This window comes from Sarcophilus harrisii, chromosome 4 (assembly GCF_902635505.1).
Source record: "Sarcophilus harrisii chromosome 4, mSarHar1.11, whole genome shotgun sequence".
Classification (NCBI taxonomy): domain Eukaryota; kingdom Metazoa; phylum Chordata; class Mammalia; order Dasyuromorphia; family Dasyuridae; genus Sarcophilus; species Sarcophilus harrisii.
This window is the reverse complement of record NC_045429.1, coordinates 306,138,361-306,155,021: the sequence shown is the minus strand read 5'-3', so window position 1 is coordinate 306,155,021 and position 16,661 is coordinate 306,138,361. Positions and strand designations below refer to the sequence as shown.

The 16,661-nt window shown below is 39.7% G+C and overlaps 1 protein-coding gene across 1 annotated transcript; it reads right to left on the bottom strand.

Moving 5' to 3' along the window:
- Positions 1 to 753: 753 nt before the first annotated feature.
- CHMP6 (charged multivesicular body protein 6) lies at positions 754 to 14,761 on the bottom strand. Its single transcript, XM_031965600.1, has 8 exons — positions 14,339 to 14,761; positions 10,758 to 10,867; positions 10,328 to 10,415; positions 8,302 to 8,388; positions 7,138 to 7,203; positions 6,828 to 6,908; positions 2,880 to 2,934; positions 754 to 1,976 (listed from the first exon to the last, which is right to left on the bottom strand). The coding sequence occupies exons 1-8, from the start codon at positions 14,399 to 14,401 to the stop codon at positions 1,921 to 1,923; spliced, it is 606 nt and encodes a 201-aa protein (XP_031821460.1). The 5' UTR covers positions 14,402 to 14,761; the 3' UTR covers positions 754 to 1,920.
- Positions 14,762 to 16,661: the final 1,900 nt, after the last annotated feature.

Below are 16,661 nucleotides of genomic sequence, written 5' to 3'. Positions count from 1 at the left end.
ATTAGACAATCCCCAAAGGTCCCTTACAACTGTGAAACCCTATGATTCTACTCCTGTTCTACAGAACCTAACCAGTCACTTGACCCTCGGCTCAAAGAAAAGACTTTAAGTACTGCATTGTACTTCGGTGGTATGGGGAAAACAGTAACTCTCCGCTGTCAAGAGATCCCAAATTCAATCCTTTGCTGGCAACCAGGACCTCACTTAGCCCCTCAGGTCTCAGTCCCCTCACCTGTGAAATGAAACAGGCAGAGGAGGCAGCCTCAGAAATCCCCTGGCTCTGGATCAATGGTTCTGACACCGAGCAGGAGGCAGGGAGGCGGAAGGCTTCAGTCCGAATTAGCCAGGCAAGGATTCCCTTTGTAGCTCAGGGGACCAGCCTCCCCTTTGGCTAATCTGCACACCCCAAGGCACCCTTGGTTTTGGTTTTAAACCATTCAGGGCATGACACATGCTATCTGCCTTATTTCCACAAGGGAAAAGCTGGTATCTTGAGGATCATAATTGTGGGGATCACAGAATAATATACTTATGGAGAAAAAGATTCAAATTCATGACTGTGCCAAATAATAATAATATTTATCAGAATCCATCTCCTAACCTCTGCTGCCAGACTAACTCTCTTATCCACATGCTCTTCTAAAAGAAAACTTCAAGCCCCAAGGCACATTCCACTCCAAGTTCCACAGAGGCAAAAATCCAACCTCATCCTACCCTTATCAGAGATGAGATTAGAACAATGATATTTTTTCCTTTTTTTTTTTTTTTTTTTTTTGGAGAAAGGAGAGATTATAGGGAAAATATGTTGAAAACCATCATGGGAAGGTTCTTCTGCTAGGGTTTCTGTTCCTGCTCATTTCAAATGAAGAATAAAGTCAAACCTCAGATCCAACGTCTAATATAAAAATAGGAACTATGCAAACGGTATGAAGGAATTCCCATCTCACTTCAGAAACAGATTAGTGCTATGGCAGGGAGAATATAGCAGTTGAATTTAAGGAAATGAAAGTTTTAGGTGAATCTTGGGGCTTGAAAATGGTAGAAGAGACCCAACATCATGGATTTTCATAGGTAAGAACTTTCATGCTGGAAGTACAGTCTTTTCTACCACACTTTGGAATCTTTCAGGTACATTTTTGGAAATCCTATTAAAAGACCAGTGATAATCTTCTCAATGCAGTCCCAATTTAAACAACACAATAAAACCAATAACAGGAATGAAGCTAAAGTCTATATTCTCCCTTTTAGAACTTTATCTTTTGGTTCAGTGAGGAAAAGCTGACCCAGATTTGAACATGCTGTTGTCCTAAAGTGAGAGGATGAAGTTGCTAAGAAGAGTAGCACAAAAAGTTGCTGTTTATAGGGACTTCTTCTGACCTTCCTTCCTCTACTTCCACAAAGAATTCAATAGAAACCCAAATCAAATGATCTCTCCTCTTGGGTGGGACTACCCAAGGAGAGCTCCTTCCCAATGCAGCCAAACCCTAAGAAATAGGCCTATGGAAGGGAGGCCTTGAAGCACATCACAGGGTCTGGGATAGGTAGTGTAAATACAGCACCAAGAGTGTTGTGATTGGGGCTTGACCATTATGGAAATCACAATCTTTGTCAACAGCATTTGGCTTGAAAAGTTTGCAAGTCACCATTTAATCCAGAAATGAGAGAGACAGCACTACTAAAGTGCATTTAGACTTTAAAGTACCAGGAAAAAAAATGCTCTAGAAAAAAAATCTTGATACAAGAGCAATAAATGTACTGCTGATCAGTCAGCATTCCTCTGTCAACTTTGCTTTGCTCTGCCCTGTCCAGTCCAGGAGAGTTCCAGGGCATGCCCATTCCTGGGACTGAGAACCCAAACCCTTCAGGAGTCACAGTTCCTTAGGAAGTCCCTTCAAGGCCCCAGTTGGGGAATAAAGAAGGTTAAGATGCTGCCACCATTTCTGGCTGTTTTGCCCTCGTCTTGATGGGTTCTTGCTCTGTGGAGGAAAAAAATACTTATTACTTTTACACAAAACACCCCAAAATCAGAAAATAAGGTTTTGGAAAAACCTTGGGAAAACAATGTTTGACAGGGAGACAAGTAACTGGGTTTCTGAGAGCCATTCCACTCTGAGAGACCTTGTTTGCTTCTACATCTTAACTATGAAAAAGCAGCTAGCTAAACAGAATGTTATTATAAAAGGAAAAACATCTAAGACAAATTGATTTTGGTAAGAACAAAGCTGGCTACAGATATCATAACAAAAAAACTCTAATCGAGAACAAGAACTACTTGATAAGAAAAAAAGCAAAACTGGGAAATTATGAAAGCAAAGAAAGGGCAGATTGCCAATGGACATTTTCTGACAGTTATGATGAACTTATGGGAAGACAGCAGCTGCTCTTCCCCAGGGAAGAGTGCAACTAAAACAAGAAACAATGAGCAGAACCTCATTCTACTGAAAATGTATTAAACTGTGTGGGTTGTTGGGGGAAGATCCTTCTTGGCCAAATATGCTTTTTTGTTAAAAAAAAAAAAAAGTTATAGCATTCCCAATTTCTAGGACATACTTCTTTGAAAATAATGTCCAGATCACTGGCAGGGGAAAAAACAATATTAACTCAGTGCTTTTGAAATCCTATGCAATATTTTAAGAAGAATGACTTCCATCTAAAGCATTTTCCCTCTTGGAATTCCCAGGCAAGAAGGCTATGAGCCAAGTTCATCATTATCATTCCCCAGATAGGGACTGGCTTCCTCACTTCCAGTCTATATCAAATAAGAAAGGCCTATGCTTATGTGCATTTTGATTATCTCTTAAATTCAACAAAATTTCTCAATTCTTTTGTAAACTTTAAAGACGCTAAAGTATTAATTAAAAAGGGAAAAAAGAACATACCTGGAATTTTCTCTGATAGGGGTTCTGAAGGAACTTCTGGAAGCTCTATCTGTTCCTACAAAGACAAAAGAGGAAAAGATTATGAGATAAAATTTTGTAAAGTCTTAAGGTTTGGTAGTTGTTTCAACAAGTGGTCCCTACAGGCTCTCTCTAGTCTAGCTTAACTTTGTCTGATTAAGTAAACTTCTTTACTTCAAAGGGTCTTCCTTAACTATTGATTTTATATGAGACCAAAGCTCTTAACCATGAACTTTTGGGACCTTATGGTCTTCAGAATACATCTATCAGGACACCAGTGCTTAACTTTTTTTTTTGTATCATGAATTCCTTGGGCTGCGTTTAGTCCTTGAAACTGCGTTTCAGAGGAGAGAGAGCTAGCCCTGGAGTCAGGAAGATCTATGCAACCTTGATGCTTACTGGCTGTTTGAACCTGGGCAAGTCGCTTAACTTCTGTCTGCCTTAGTTTCCTCATCTGAAAAAGGGAGATGATAACAGCACTTACCTTGAAGGATTGTTGTGAGATTAAATAATAATTGCAAATTTTAAAGTGCATAGCATTTTAAAACCGGGCACATAATAAGTACTATGTAAATATTAGTTGTTAGTTTTATTATTATTTGGCAGTATCTCATGAAGTCTGTGGACCTTTTCTCAGAATAATGTTGTTAAATACATAAAATAAAATACATAAGATTACTAAGGAAACCAATTATTTTAAAGTATAATTATCAAACTATTTTTAAAAACAAGTTTCTAGGTACCCCATATCAAGAGCCCTTGATTCAGCATAACCAATTTCAATAGCTTTTGGTTCTGAGGAGGTCTGTTATGGCTCTGTGCCCCCCTTGCTCATGTCCTATCAATTTAGGTCAAACATACTATTTATGAGCACTGAGACTCTAATGGGACATGGAAAGGCAATAAATGGAAAGCTCATCAAACTAGTACAAGAAAGGTCACATGATATAATGAAAAAATCTCTAGACTACAAGTCAGGAGACATAAGTTCTTAATCTTGACTTGACTAATAATTAGCTATGACCTAGGAGAATTCATTTAAACCTGTTTTCTGCTTTGTAAAATGAGATTTGACTAGATCATTGGATTGTAGGAAGAACATCAGACTTGGACATCAGAAGCTCTTTGGTCAAAACTTTGGCTATGACACATACCAGCCATGTAATCAAGAACAAATCAGTTAGTTTTTTTGGGTGTATGCCTCAGTTTCCACAACTGTAAAAAAGGGATAACACTTGCACAATGCATTTTACAGAAAATGTGAACTATTATTAATGCCAACTATTATCCTAAGTTCCCTTCTAATTCTAACAATTTTGGTTCTATCCTAGGGCATCTTTCAGTGGCCATACAGAAGTTATTCATCAAAAGCTTCCACCCCCCATTTTCTGCATTTCAAAACCCTTAACTAAGCTCTAATGAAGAAAAAGTCCTTCTCTTTATCCAGGTCAACTTCTTTATGGGCACTCAATCTTATTCCTTCCTGTCTTCTCCAGTAACTGCTCCCAGTTTCATCCCCTTTCTTTCTCTCCAATTGGCAATCTCTATTGTTAGGTAGAGATCTCTCTCTCAATCTCTAACTCTTTTGTTGATGCCTACAAATATGTCCAAGCTTCCAAGATCTTTTTAATCCTCTCCCTCTCCTATAAATAGTGGAACTGATGATCCCACTATTTATCTATATATCCTTTACTTCTCCTATCCTTTCTAACTAACCTTGAAAGAGCTTTCTACATTTCTGGCCTCTATTCTTCTTCTGAAACCTCTGCAATCTGACTTTAACAAAACAATACATTAAGCCCTGATCTACAAGGCTTGCAGATTTGAGAGATTGAATGCTCACAATGAAAATTTAACAACTGGCTCTCACAAGCCAATTTCACCAGGCTCTAGAATCCTCTGCTTTCTGTATACTAAAGTCTATGCAGATGAGTTCCAAATCTTCACATCTAGACCTACTTTCCCTCCTGAACACCAACTGCCTCGTAGACATTTTTTAATTAATTTTTTTTTATTAATAGTTGTCAATGACTATTAGGTTCATTTATGAGAGGACTACATATGGCTTGTTGTTTTTAATGTACATATCAACTTTAATCATTCTTTTGGTCTTCCTTTTGTTCTTTACATGTTTTACGTATTTTACTGACTTTTTAACATCAATATCACCCTCCTCCTCTCCATCAGAAGGCTCTCCTTTGTAATAAGAAACAGAGTCAATCAAAATGAATTTGTGTTGAATTGGTCATATCTGAAAACATCTCATTCTATATCTACTGCCTGGAAACATATTTTTGAAGTCAAGATTGTTCCTATTAGATATCTCAAACTGAATGTCCATACGCTTTGCAAATTCAATATATTAAAACAGAACTCTACCTCCTCTTCCTATTATCCCTATTACTATTACACAACTCCCATCCTTCCAGTCACACAAGTTCATAACTTCTTAATGTCCCTTTCCCACATATGACATTTTAATTGCCAAATCTTATCATCAACCTATAATCTTTCTCTGTACATTCTCTCAGCCACTACTCTAGTTCAAGCTCTCATCACCTCTTTGCTGGATGACTACAAATAATTTCCTAAATTATCTTCCTATCTTAAATTTCTCCCTACTCCAAGCTACCTCCACATGGCTTCCAAAATGATTTTTCCTAAGTGTAGTTCAGCCCGTTACCCCTCCACTCAAACTCCAGTGACTCTATTGATACATTTAGGATCAAATCTTTGCACAACTTGGCATTTCACACACAGAATCTAGCTGCTCTCTATAATTGAGGTTTCCTGACTCTGAACCAGCTATCTGCATACCTGTAATGTTGTCCATTCATACCTTTCTCTCCTGGAATCTGATCTCCTTCAAAACTCAATTTGCAACATCATGTCTATGAGGTCTTTTCCTGATTCCTCTAACTGCTCATGCCCTCCTCATGATTACCTAGTATTTGGTTTGTACATGTCTTGCGTATACCTGAATGTACATGCTATTTTTCTCCCCACATTCCCCACTAAAATATAAGCTCCTTGAAAGCAAAAATTGTTTTGCTTTCGGTATACTAAAGTCTATGCAGATGAGTTCCTATTATGTAGGTTATACTATATCATATGTATTATATCATATACTTTATATTACCTATCTATTACCTATCACTTTCCCCTTTCTACTATTCTAATAAGCTTCTAGGTTGAGTCCCTGTGACACTAGGGATTTTCACTGGTATGAGAGTTGGGTGGGCTCCATTAAACCAACCTTATGACTAAGGCTCTGTGGTGGGAATATAAATGGGAGGCAGCAGGCACTAGTTCACACTACTAAGCTAAAGTCTGGCAAACTGGGATAGCTGCCCAGAAAGACTGGGAATCCCTGATCTAGGGGACTAAATACAGACCCTGAAGAGTAAACAGAAAGCTCTGGAAGTGAGAATAAGTTGGCTAATTCCTCATAAAGGTCTCTTATAGATTGAGGTGCTCATTCATGCATGTATGCATGTATTCATCCATTCAATGACCATGACCAGAACCACAAAATAGAAAAAAAAAAAGTCAAAAAAATCTCACACCATTGACAGCTGTGGATAGAGGAGTAGGGGGATACAGAAGGACAAAGAAAATAATGCTCTTTTCTCAGAGAAAACAAAATTCAAATTCCCAACTATTCATGTGACCATTTATAAATAAAAATTTCTATCCCAGACTGTCTTTTAGGATATTCCCAGGACTCTTTATCTTACTACCTAATAAGTGTATGTGTGTGCAGGAAATGTAAACCATTTTCAATATTTACAATGATTTAACCGGCAACGAAAAGTAGTTGGGGAAAAAGATCTTAACTCATAATCTAAGTATGTAACATCTAAATCAGCAGGGGTTTGGATTTTCAGGCTTTTTCTTTAAAAAAGGGAAAGCAGTCAGCTCAAATGTTACCTGAGTGATTGCTTCTAGTTCTTCTAAGATAGCATCTTCATCTTCTTGAGTAAAACTGCCAGCCAAGAGATCATCAATTTGCTGCAAAGAGAAAAACCATAGTGACTAACATACTTTGCCATTCGGTCCCTGCTCCTTACAACTGAAACCTGGATCAAGGTAAAAGGTGAGAAAGGTCAGGTTTAAAATTGTCTTGTCATAAGAGTACAAGGAAGTACAACAATAAAATTATATCCTTGAAGACTGTTGAGTTACATCACCTAGGAAGTGGACAACTAGCAAGGATAGGAATGATATACAGAATTCATACCTTCTGGTACTCTACAGCATCCCGGGTTTCATCCATTATCCTTTCCACTTCTTCTATGGACATGACCTAATAGCATAACATAAAATGTTTACATCTTGAAGGAATCTTAGCACTCACGTAGCCTAATTCATGCAGCCTAAAAGGATGAAACTGAGACCTAGAAAAATGAAGTTGCTACCCCAAATCACTGTTAATTGTGGAACAGTGAGTACTGATATGGTAACTCAGTAGTCATACCATCATCTACCATGCTGTTACCACTTTGGTAGTTAAAACATGGTGAAAAAGAACTATGAATTCTACTGGCCAGGTAAGAAATGCCACTTAATGCCAGGTCCCAGTTCTCAGGGCTAAAATAAACCCCCAGAGTTATTGCTTTCACTAATATTGAACAAAGCATAAAATATTACTGGCTCCTCTAGGAGATTTTCTCAGAGTCGGTGTGCCACACTGTATATAAATCCTATAGAAGTCCTGCATGTTCATTTAAAAAAAAAAATCAGGGGCAAATGTTTCCATTTTCCCATTTTTATCTCCTTATGCCACAAGGTATTTTTTTTAAGTGACCAAAAGGGGAGCAGTGGGATTTATGACAGATATATACCACCCTTAATCCTCTCCTTTGAATCAACTCAACTATTACCTTTTTCAAGACCTAGCTTAAAATTCATGTTCTACCAAGTCTTTCGCAATTAATTTTAAATTAGTCATGTTTTTCTCTGCATCTTTTTGGCACTTAATAGATTTAGTTTGCATTGTTTTATACTTGTTGATAGGCTGGCTTGGTAACTGTTGTTACATCACTTTATAGAGGAAGGTTTGGTTTTTTTTCTCCTTAAAAAACAAACATATAAACTGATTACATCCATGTATTTGTGACATGGCCAAGGTACCATAAAAAATTAACACAAAATTAGAAAAAAATAAAGCTGTTTTAAAAACAAAAACAAAAAAACCATAGCTCAGTGACAGAAAGCATTGCTTCTATTTTTTTTGGTATTTTTCTACACCAACGAATACAAAGCTCTTTCCCTTGCATATGTATAAAAATGCTTCCCCCAGCTATTATTTGGTAGCTGTTCACTGCTCTATTTTTTGCCTCATCCCTTGCTACTCCATTTAGTTCTTCCTCCATCCCTATAGTACTTAGTGGCTTTGACCTACCTGATGCATTTTATTCAGACACTCATTTCCAAACTTTAGGCCTTCAATCACTTTCATTTCAATCTGGGTAAACTCAATATTCTGAACCTAGAGGGAAAAAAAAAAACCAGTAAATCAAATCCCATTTTGTGCATGAGACAGAATGCAGCCAACCACTCACTTTCCACATGGGAATTAGTTTTACTTTATTACTTTTACATAATCAAGCATTTCTTGTATACTTCAGAGGCTAATAATGATATGAAACACACCTCATATGTTCCTCCTACCTTCAGAAATAAATCACAACAAATTATGGGATGATCAACTGTGATGGACTTGGCTCTTTTCAACAATGAGGTGATTCAAGGCAATTCCTATAGACTTGGGATGGGAAGTCCCATTTGTATCTAGAGAGAGACTGAATGTAGATCAAAAGTATTTTCACCTTTTTTTGTTGTTGCTACTAGTTTATATGCTTGTGTTTGTTTTCCCTTTTGATCATATTTTTCTTGAGCATCATGATGAACATGGAAGAATTGCACATGTTTAACCTATAGTAGATACCTTTCTGTCTTGGGGAAGGAATAAAGTGGGGAAGGATGGAGGGAGGGAGAAAAATTTGGAACACAAAGCTCTGCAAAGGTGAATGTTGAAAACTATCTTTGTAAATACTTGGAAAAATAAAATACTATTAAATTAAAAAAAAAAACAACAACAAAAAAAAACAACTCACTTATCCAAAGCCTTCATTAAGAATACAAATAGAGGAAAACAGAAAAAGCAAAAATCAAAGTAGTTATGATGCTCATCATGAGAGTGTTGGTGAAAATCCAGAGGACTATATATGGATTTCAATGATTCCTCTTCCCATGGGCAGCAATAACTGAAAGATTACACTAAGAATAATTGGGATTGGCACTGGCCCATGATACGGAGAGAAAACTTCTACCAATCAACATTTTTTCTTCAACATACAGCCTTAAAAATTTGCCTATACTAATGGTGTCAAACTCAGATAGAAACAGAGGCCACTAATCCATATAAATATTTTTGTGGGCTACATATTGATTTAGTTTTAAAATGTAATGTCAATTATTTTTTATCATATTTCTATTTTCTTGTTGTTCTTGTTAAATATCTCCCAATCACAGTTTAATCTGGTTTGGGTAACCCTGAGGATTGTTATGGGCTATACATGTATTTGATACCCTGGCCTAGAGGATGAACAGGTTAAGTGACTTGCCTAGAGTCACAAAGCTAAAATCAGAGGCAGGATTTGAACCTAGCTCCTCCTGTCTTCAGGATAAGTCCTCTATAGGATGGCTGTCTATAGATACAGGAATAAAACATTGCTGCACAACCCACATTTTAGAAAGGTTCCAGTAGTTATGTACAGCTTCTCTATCTTTCTTCAATATTCTTCAAGTAAAAGCCAGAATTCTTCTTTTCTAGTAGGAAGATGGTGTGGAGTTCAAATCCAGGACCTCCTACTCAGCAGCAAACTGCTTCTCTATATAAATAATGTTTTTACTGAATGCTAACCCTCACTTGCATACTTTATAATTCTTTTTTCTCCAGGACAAGATTCTAATTTAGTCCAATCTTCTCTAATCCTCTTCTCACTAAGCTACAGATTCTAAAAAAAGGGAAAATCTATTTTAGTTCATCTCAGGACAACTGTATCTGTAGTGGACTCAAAGACCTAGCATGGGCCCTTCAGTTGAAAATGCTTCATTAATAAATTAGATTAAATCATGTTCTAGAAAAGAATTATAGAGGCAGTTGGTGGCATAGTGGATAGAGCACCAACCCTGAAATCAGGAGGACTTGAGTTCAAATCTGGCTCAGACACTTAACACTGCAAGGCTGTGTGGCCCTGGGGAGGGAGGGGGGAAGGAGGACAGGACAGAGAAAGGGAGGAAGGGACTAAGGAAGGAGGGAATTATGTTTGTTACAAGAGCACTTCTGTTTAACGTTATCAAAACAGCCTATGGTTCAATGGCACATCCATCACTCTGGGCCAAGGGGATGTCTATATACATACCATTGTTTCCAGATTCGTGATTTGGTTTTCTGTCTTATCCAAGAGCTGTTCCTGGTAACGCTTCTTCTTAAGCAGTAACTTTGCCCTTCTACAGAAAAAATGCAACAGGGGACATAGTGACATAGGTAGAAGAAACAAATGAATCACAACATAATCACTTTGGGTGGGAATCTCAGTGCCTGTCAATTACTAAAGCAAACAGGCCCCCAAGAGCACAAACCTGATAAAAGGGACAACATCTGCATCCCTAAACAGAACATGCCCTCAGGGAGCACTTGTTTGGTGTCTCCATATGCAGAATTACTGAGCTGATATTCAGAAAGAAATTACCCAGAGAATTCTATATTATGAATTCAGTTCTTCCATCCCATATTTTCCCAAATCTTATTTTGGCCAGAAGCAAATAGTTCTCTTTAGTCCTCTCACTTACTCTTTCTTTCCATCACGAAGAAGTTGTCTAGCAATCTCCCTTTCCCTTTCCAGTTGCTGGGTAATCCTCTTCTGGTACTGCTTCAACTTATCCCGTTGTTGTTTCAATTGCTATTAGAAGAGAAAATTGCATCTTATTAAAACTTTGTTTTATTTTGTTTTTTTTTGCTGAGGCAATTGGGGTTAAGTGACTTATCCAGAGTCAGACAGCCAGGAAGTGTTAAGTGTCTGAGACCACATTTGAACTCAAGTCCTTCTGACTTCAGGGCTGGTGCTCTATCCACTGCGCCACCTAGCTGCCCCTCATTAAAACTTTTGATTGATGCATGCAAATCTATTTTTCATTTTCAAGTCATAATGCCTCTGACAATATAACCAACCTTCAAGTCACCATTTTTATCAAGGAACATAAAGTATAGACCATATTGTGCAGACGTGATAGCTATCCTCAGGCAATCTGGGCTCTAGAAAAGACAATAGCAAGACTGATCCACATACAATGAGACACATACTCTTGCAATGATAAATGTAGGATTACTAATATTAAAGTTTTCACCATTTGGACAAGTAATTATATAAAAGGCTTTGGTCTGTAATCCATTCCCAAGCTGGAAAATGGATGAATTTTCAGTATCATATGAGTCAGTCACGACTACCTTCTTTTCCTGGACACTGCCCTGTTGCTCTAGGTAATACATGCTTATGTCCCACTCACATATTCACAAAAGCTGATATAGCCATAGTCTTTTCTTTCTATCTTGAGAAAGGGTTTACCAGCTTAGCATACCAACTTCTGAAAGACTGTTAACTCCAACTCTATTTAAATTTTAATTCAAATATCAGGAGATAATAAAAATGTCACTGTCATGCCACAGTTCTCTTTTATTGTCTTGACTCAGTTTCCCTAATTATCCTGATCCAGTCCTGCCTTATTCTACTTCAGTTTATAACTGTCTGCTCAATCCTGCAAAACCTCCCTTCCCTCTTTATCAGAATATTTGATAAGGATAAAAGATCTTGTTTTAGAATATCAGAATGCCTCTCCCCATCTCCGGGGTTCCTCACCCCCATTAGGCCATCCCCTCTCCTGTCATCCCATCCAGTGGCTCACCCCACCGTGTCAGAGTCCCTTTCCCCGCTCTCAGCACCCTTACTCCGCCCCTGCCTTCACTCTACCCCCTGAGTCTGAGCCATGTGTATATAGATCACAGAACTCACATTGTTTGCTGAATTCTTCATTCAACTCTGGGACCAAACCATGGATCCATTTGGTCTCTGTAAATCTCTCCCTTTTAAATAAATTATTAAATACTCTCTAATCTCTATCTTGCCTCAGTTTCTCTGGCATTACATCATAATGGAAAGCAAGTATAACCAAACTTCTTCCTCTGTGAAAATAACAGTTCTTAAAATAATTTCTGAGCAAAGGTCACCATAACACATGTTGGGATATACAGTTTCTTAGAGTCATATCTCAAAGAAATGTTAGGTGATGATAATCTGTTCCTTTAGTCTGTGAATATGCGTGGTCCTGAAAATTTGTAAGGAAAGGGAAAAGATTAAAGACAAATGAGATAATATCTGTGAAGTGCTTAGCGCTGTGACTTGACACTTAGTAGGTGCTTAAGGTCAGCTTGGTGGCACAATACCAGGTCTGGAATCAGTAAGACTTCTTGTTCATGAGTTCAAAATCTGGCTTCAGACACTATTTATGTGACCTGGGCAATTCTGGTTGCCTCAGTTTCTCATCTGTAAAATGAGCTAATAAAGGAAACAGCAAAGCACTCTAGTACCTTTGCCAAGAAAATGACAAAAGGGAAGAGTCAGACACAACAAATGCTTGCTTCCTTCTTTCCTTTTTAAAGAAGGATATCAAGTTTGTGCTCCTCTACAAAACATACCAGAAGTAATTCTTTGGGAAGAATTCTTAATGGTGTTTATAAGAAATCAGGAAAAAGAATGACTTTCAGGAAGATCAAATTTCTTCATGGTGGTGTTCCCAATGACTAGGAGTACAAGCACAAGCTCAGTCATGGATTCAGAAGAATCTGAAAAGCTCACCAACCCAGCCTCCAAATTAATCCTTTCTAATTTTGGAATACCTAGTCCCTAACAGATTTCAAAATACAGAAGCTCTCCTTTTAGAAAGGAGGAAGGAAAAGCTGAATGTATTTAAGCTACAACACCCATTCATTCAAAGTGTCAATTTCAAAGATGTGACTGACCCAGGTGAGACACCACAGTATGTTTACTGAATTCTGTATTCATTTTAAGCACCTAATATGTGCCACCCATAAACACAAAGCAAACCGTGCATAAATTGGCCAGGGAAAGATTTCATTCTCTTGATAATTAAATACAGGGGGACTTCTTCAGCTTTTCCCACTATAGATCCCTTTTCAGCCAAAAAATTTACTCAATCCTGGGTATATAAATCTTTAAAATAGGTATCCAAGTCAAACATTTGCTGTTAATATATTTTATATATTAGCATAATGTGGTTAGTTTTTTTACAAATATAAATATATTTATTTATAATATATAAATATATTAAATATAAATATAAAACATAGCTATTTTATATGTTAAGCATAAAATAGTCATAATTTTACGACCCCCCGCATTCAGTTAAAAGACCCCATATCGGGTCGTGGCCCACAGTTTAAGAAGCTGGGAGAGGCAGAACTTTGGAAATCTTAACTACACATGTAAATGTTACCTATTAATACATCTGCAATTTATATATTTTGTTTAAAGACTCAGTAAACTGATCTACTTTGAAGAGACAGCACTAATATAAAATGATAGGAGATTTGACTAAAGTTTTTTTTTTTTTTTTTTTTTTTAAGGTGTAGGGAAGGGGACAGGTCCTGCAATAAAAAGAGACTTTGGAAGCTTCAAAGAAAATGAAACTGAGGAATAACTTTCCTCCTGGGGCGTCAATAGCACTTCCACCGGGTTGCGGTGGGGCTCGAATAACGCACATAAATGTCGTTTTGTTTTGCAAACCTTGAGAGGAAGGTAAAAGTTGGATACAATTGTTGCGGTTACTTTCCTCCAGCCAGACCAGGAATTAACGAAACAAATCGGAAAACCAAAGTCCGGAAACAGAGGAGCTTTGAGCCTGGGCCAGACCCCACCTCCTCCCGTTCCCCGCCCCCGAGGAAAAGCCCTTAAAGAAATAGAAAGGAGGCAGCAGAAAGGGGAGGACCGCCGAGGGGGCGGAGGGGCGGGGAGGGAGATACAAGGCAGATCGGGGTGGGGCGCAAAGGTCACGGGGGAGACCGGGCCCTTTCACCCTCAAACGGGACCAAGACGCTCCGCTCCCGGACCCCCGACCCTGCAGCTCCCGGGAAGGAGCCCCGCTAACAGCAGGGAATCCGGGGAACCTTCCAGCCCGCTCTGACGGAAGGAAACCGAGGCCGCCAAGGGGGGTGGGGAGGGCGGCTTTTCCGAGTCACCGGCCCGGAGACCCCAGGCTCAGGCTCCTAGTCCGCAGCGGGGGCCCGGGACTCCCTCCCATCCCGGCCCCCGGCGCTGCAGCCCGTGCTCCGCCCGCCGCCGCCGCTAAGGCCTCCTCACCAGGATGGCTCTGTCTTGTTCAGTGATCCGGCTCTGCTTCTTGCGGCCGAACAGATTGCCCATGACGGCCGCGGAGACCCGGCTCCGCTCGGCCCGGCCCCGCTTCCGCAAGTCCACAAGGAACCCGAGCCCCGGCGGCCACGGGCCGCCCAGCCACGCTACGGTGGCCGAGGAGGACCAGGAACCGCCGGATCGCGCAGGCCCCACGTGGCTCGGCTCGGAAAGAGTCCGGGAAGAAGCCGGGGACGAGGGGGAGGGGAGGGAATTAGTTACCACTTTGACCTCAGGGTCTTGTCACGATCCCCGCATTAATCCAGGGGGATTGTGGGAGAATCTTCGCCTGCGGGGTTCTGAAAGCCGGGCGTGTGGACGCCCCTTGGCCCTTGGTCTGGGCAGCCCCCGTAGCGATTTCAGAATCCAATCAGGAAACACTTATTGAGCCCCTTTCTTGCTCGCCCTTCCTTCCGACGCGCCTGACTTTTCTTGCAGGCCTGGAATCTCCCGGCAGAGTTCTGTGGCCAGATTCCTCACTTGAGGCCCGTGCCTGAGACCCGACGCCCTTCCTTGGCCAGCAGTGAGCCTCGGGCCGAGCCCCCTCGGGCATTGTTTGGGTCCTAAGTGTCTCAGAGAAAATAGCAATCATTCTTGTATCGGCCAGAAACTCTGGGAGTTTCTGCCATATTTATTTATTTAGATTTAACAGGTTGTTTTTTTTTTTGTTTGTTTGTTTGTTTTGGGACTGGAGAAAGAGGAGGATCTTTCCTCACTTGCTGCCTGTTGAAGATCTTAGCTTAAAAAAGGCCAAGCCCTCCCCCGCCCCGACATCCAGGGCCATCGCCAGTCATTCTGATCTATATCCGGCCACTGGTCCCAGACGCTGACGGGGCTCCCCCAACCTTAAATCCGATTCACTTGCACGTTAACAATGACGTCCTTAGTTACTAGATAGGGTTGACTGAGGAAGTCTGAAGTATTGATGGAGCAAGCAGGGAAGGGCACAGCTGGGGATGGGTTCAGTCTTTTAGTTACATCCTCTTTGGAGGTCCTGGATAGTCCCACCTTGCTGTGTCCAGCAAGAAATCAGAGTTAGGTTAAACCCTTGAAGTTAAATTTCCCCTATAAATCCGTCCGTGGCTCATGCCTTCTTTGCTGGAAACCTTTTGGGGTAATAGCCCATCACCCCACTAAACCCCACTTTCTCCTTCTTAGAGCCAATTAGCCCTTTTAGGGTGCTAAACTCCTTTGTGAATTTGGCCCGTCAGCTAAGGACGAATTCCAATCTCATTGGGTGCTCCCTTTCTTTTGGCTAATTGTGAGTTCTAGTAGGGAACTTTCCATTGTTAATTGTTAAAACTCCTTTCTCTCCAAGCCATTCTCCAATTGATAAATGGTCAAAGGATATGAAGAGACCATTTTCAAACAAAGAAGTTAAAATTATTTCTAGTCATTTTGAAAAAATGTTCTAAATCATTATTGATGAGAGAAATGAAAATTAAGATAACTCTGAGATACCACTACACACCTCTCAGATTGACTAAATGACAGGAAAAGATAATGATGAGTGTTGGAGGGGATGTAGGAAAATGGGGACACTAATACATTGTTGGTAGATGTGAACTGATCCAACCATTCTGGAGACCAATTTGGAACTATGCCCAAAGGGCTATCAAACTGTACATACCCTTTGATCCAGCAGTGTCTTTACTGAGCTTGTATCCCAAAGGGATCATAAAAAAGGGAAAAGGACCCACATATGCAAAAATGTTTGTACAGCCCTTTTTGTAGTAGAAAGGAACTGGAAAACTGAATGTATGCCTCGGTTGGAGAATGACTAGATAAGTTATGATATATAAATGTAATGGAATATTATTGTCCTCTAAGAAATGATCAGCAAGATGATTTCAGAAAGGCCTGGAGAGACTGATCATAAGTGAAATACAATAGCACACGGCAACAGCAAGATTATACAAAGATCAGTTCTGATGGACATGGCTCTTTTCAACAATGAGATGACTGGGGCCAGTTTCAATGGTTTTGTGATGGAGAGAGCCATCTGCATCCAGAGGCAGACCTGTGGGGACTGAGTATGGTTCACAAATTGTATTTTCACCTTTTTTTATTGTTGTTTGCTTGGATTTTGTGTTTTCCTTCTCAATATTTTATCTTTTTAATCTGATTTTTCTTGTGCAGCATGATAATTGTGGAAATATGTATAGAAGAATTGCACTTGTTTAATATTGGATTATTTGCCATCTAGGGTGCTAGGGGGAAGGAGGGAGAAAAAAAAAATGGAACACAAGGTTTTGCAAGGATGAATGTTGAA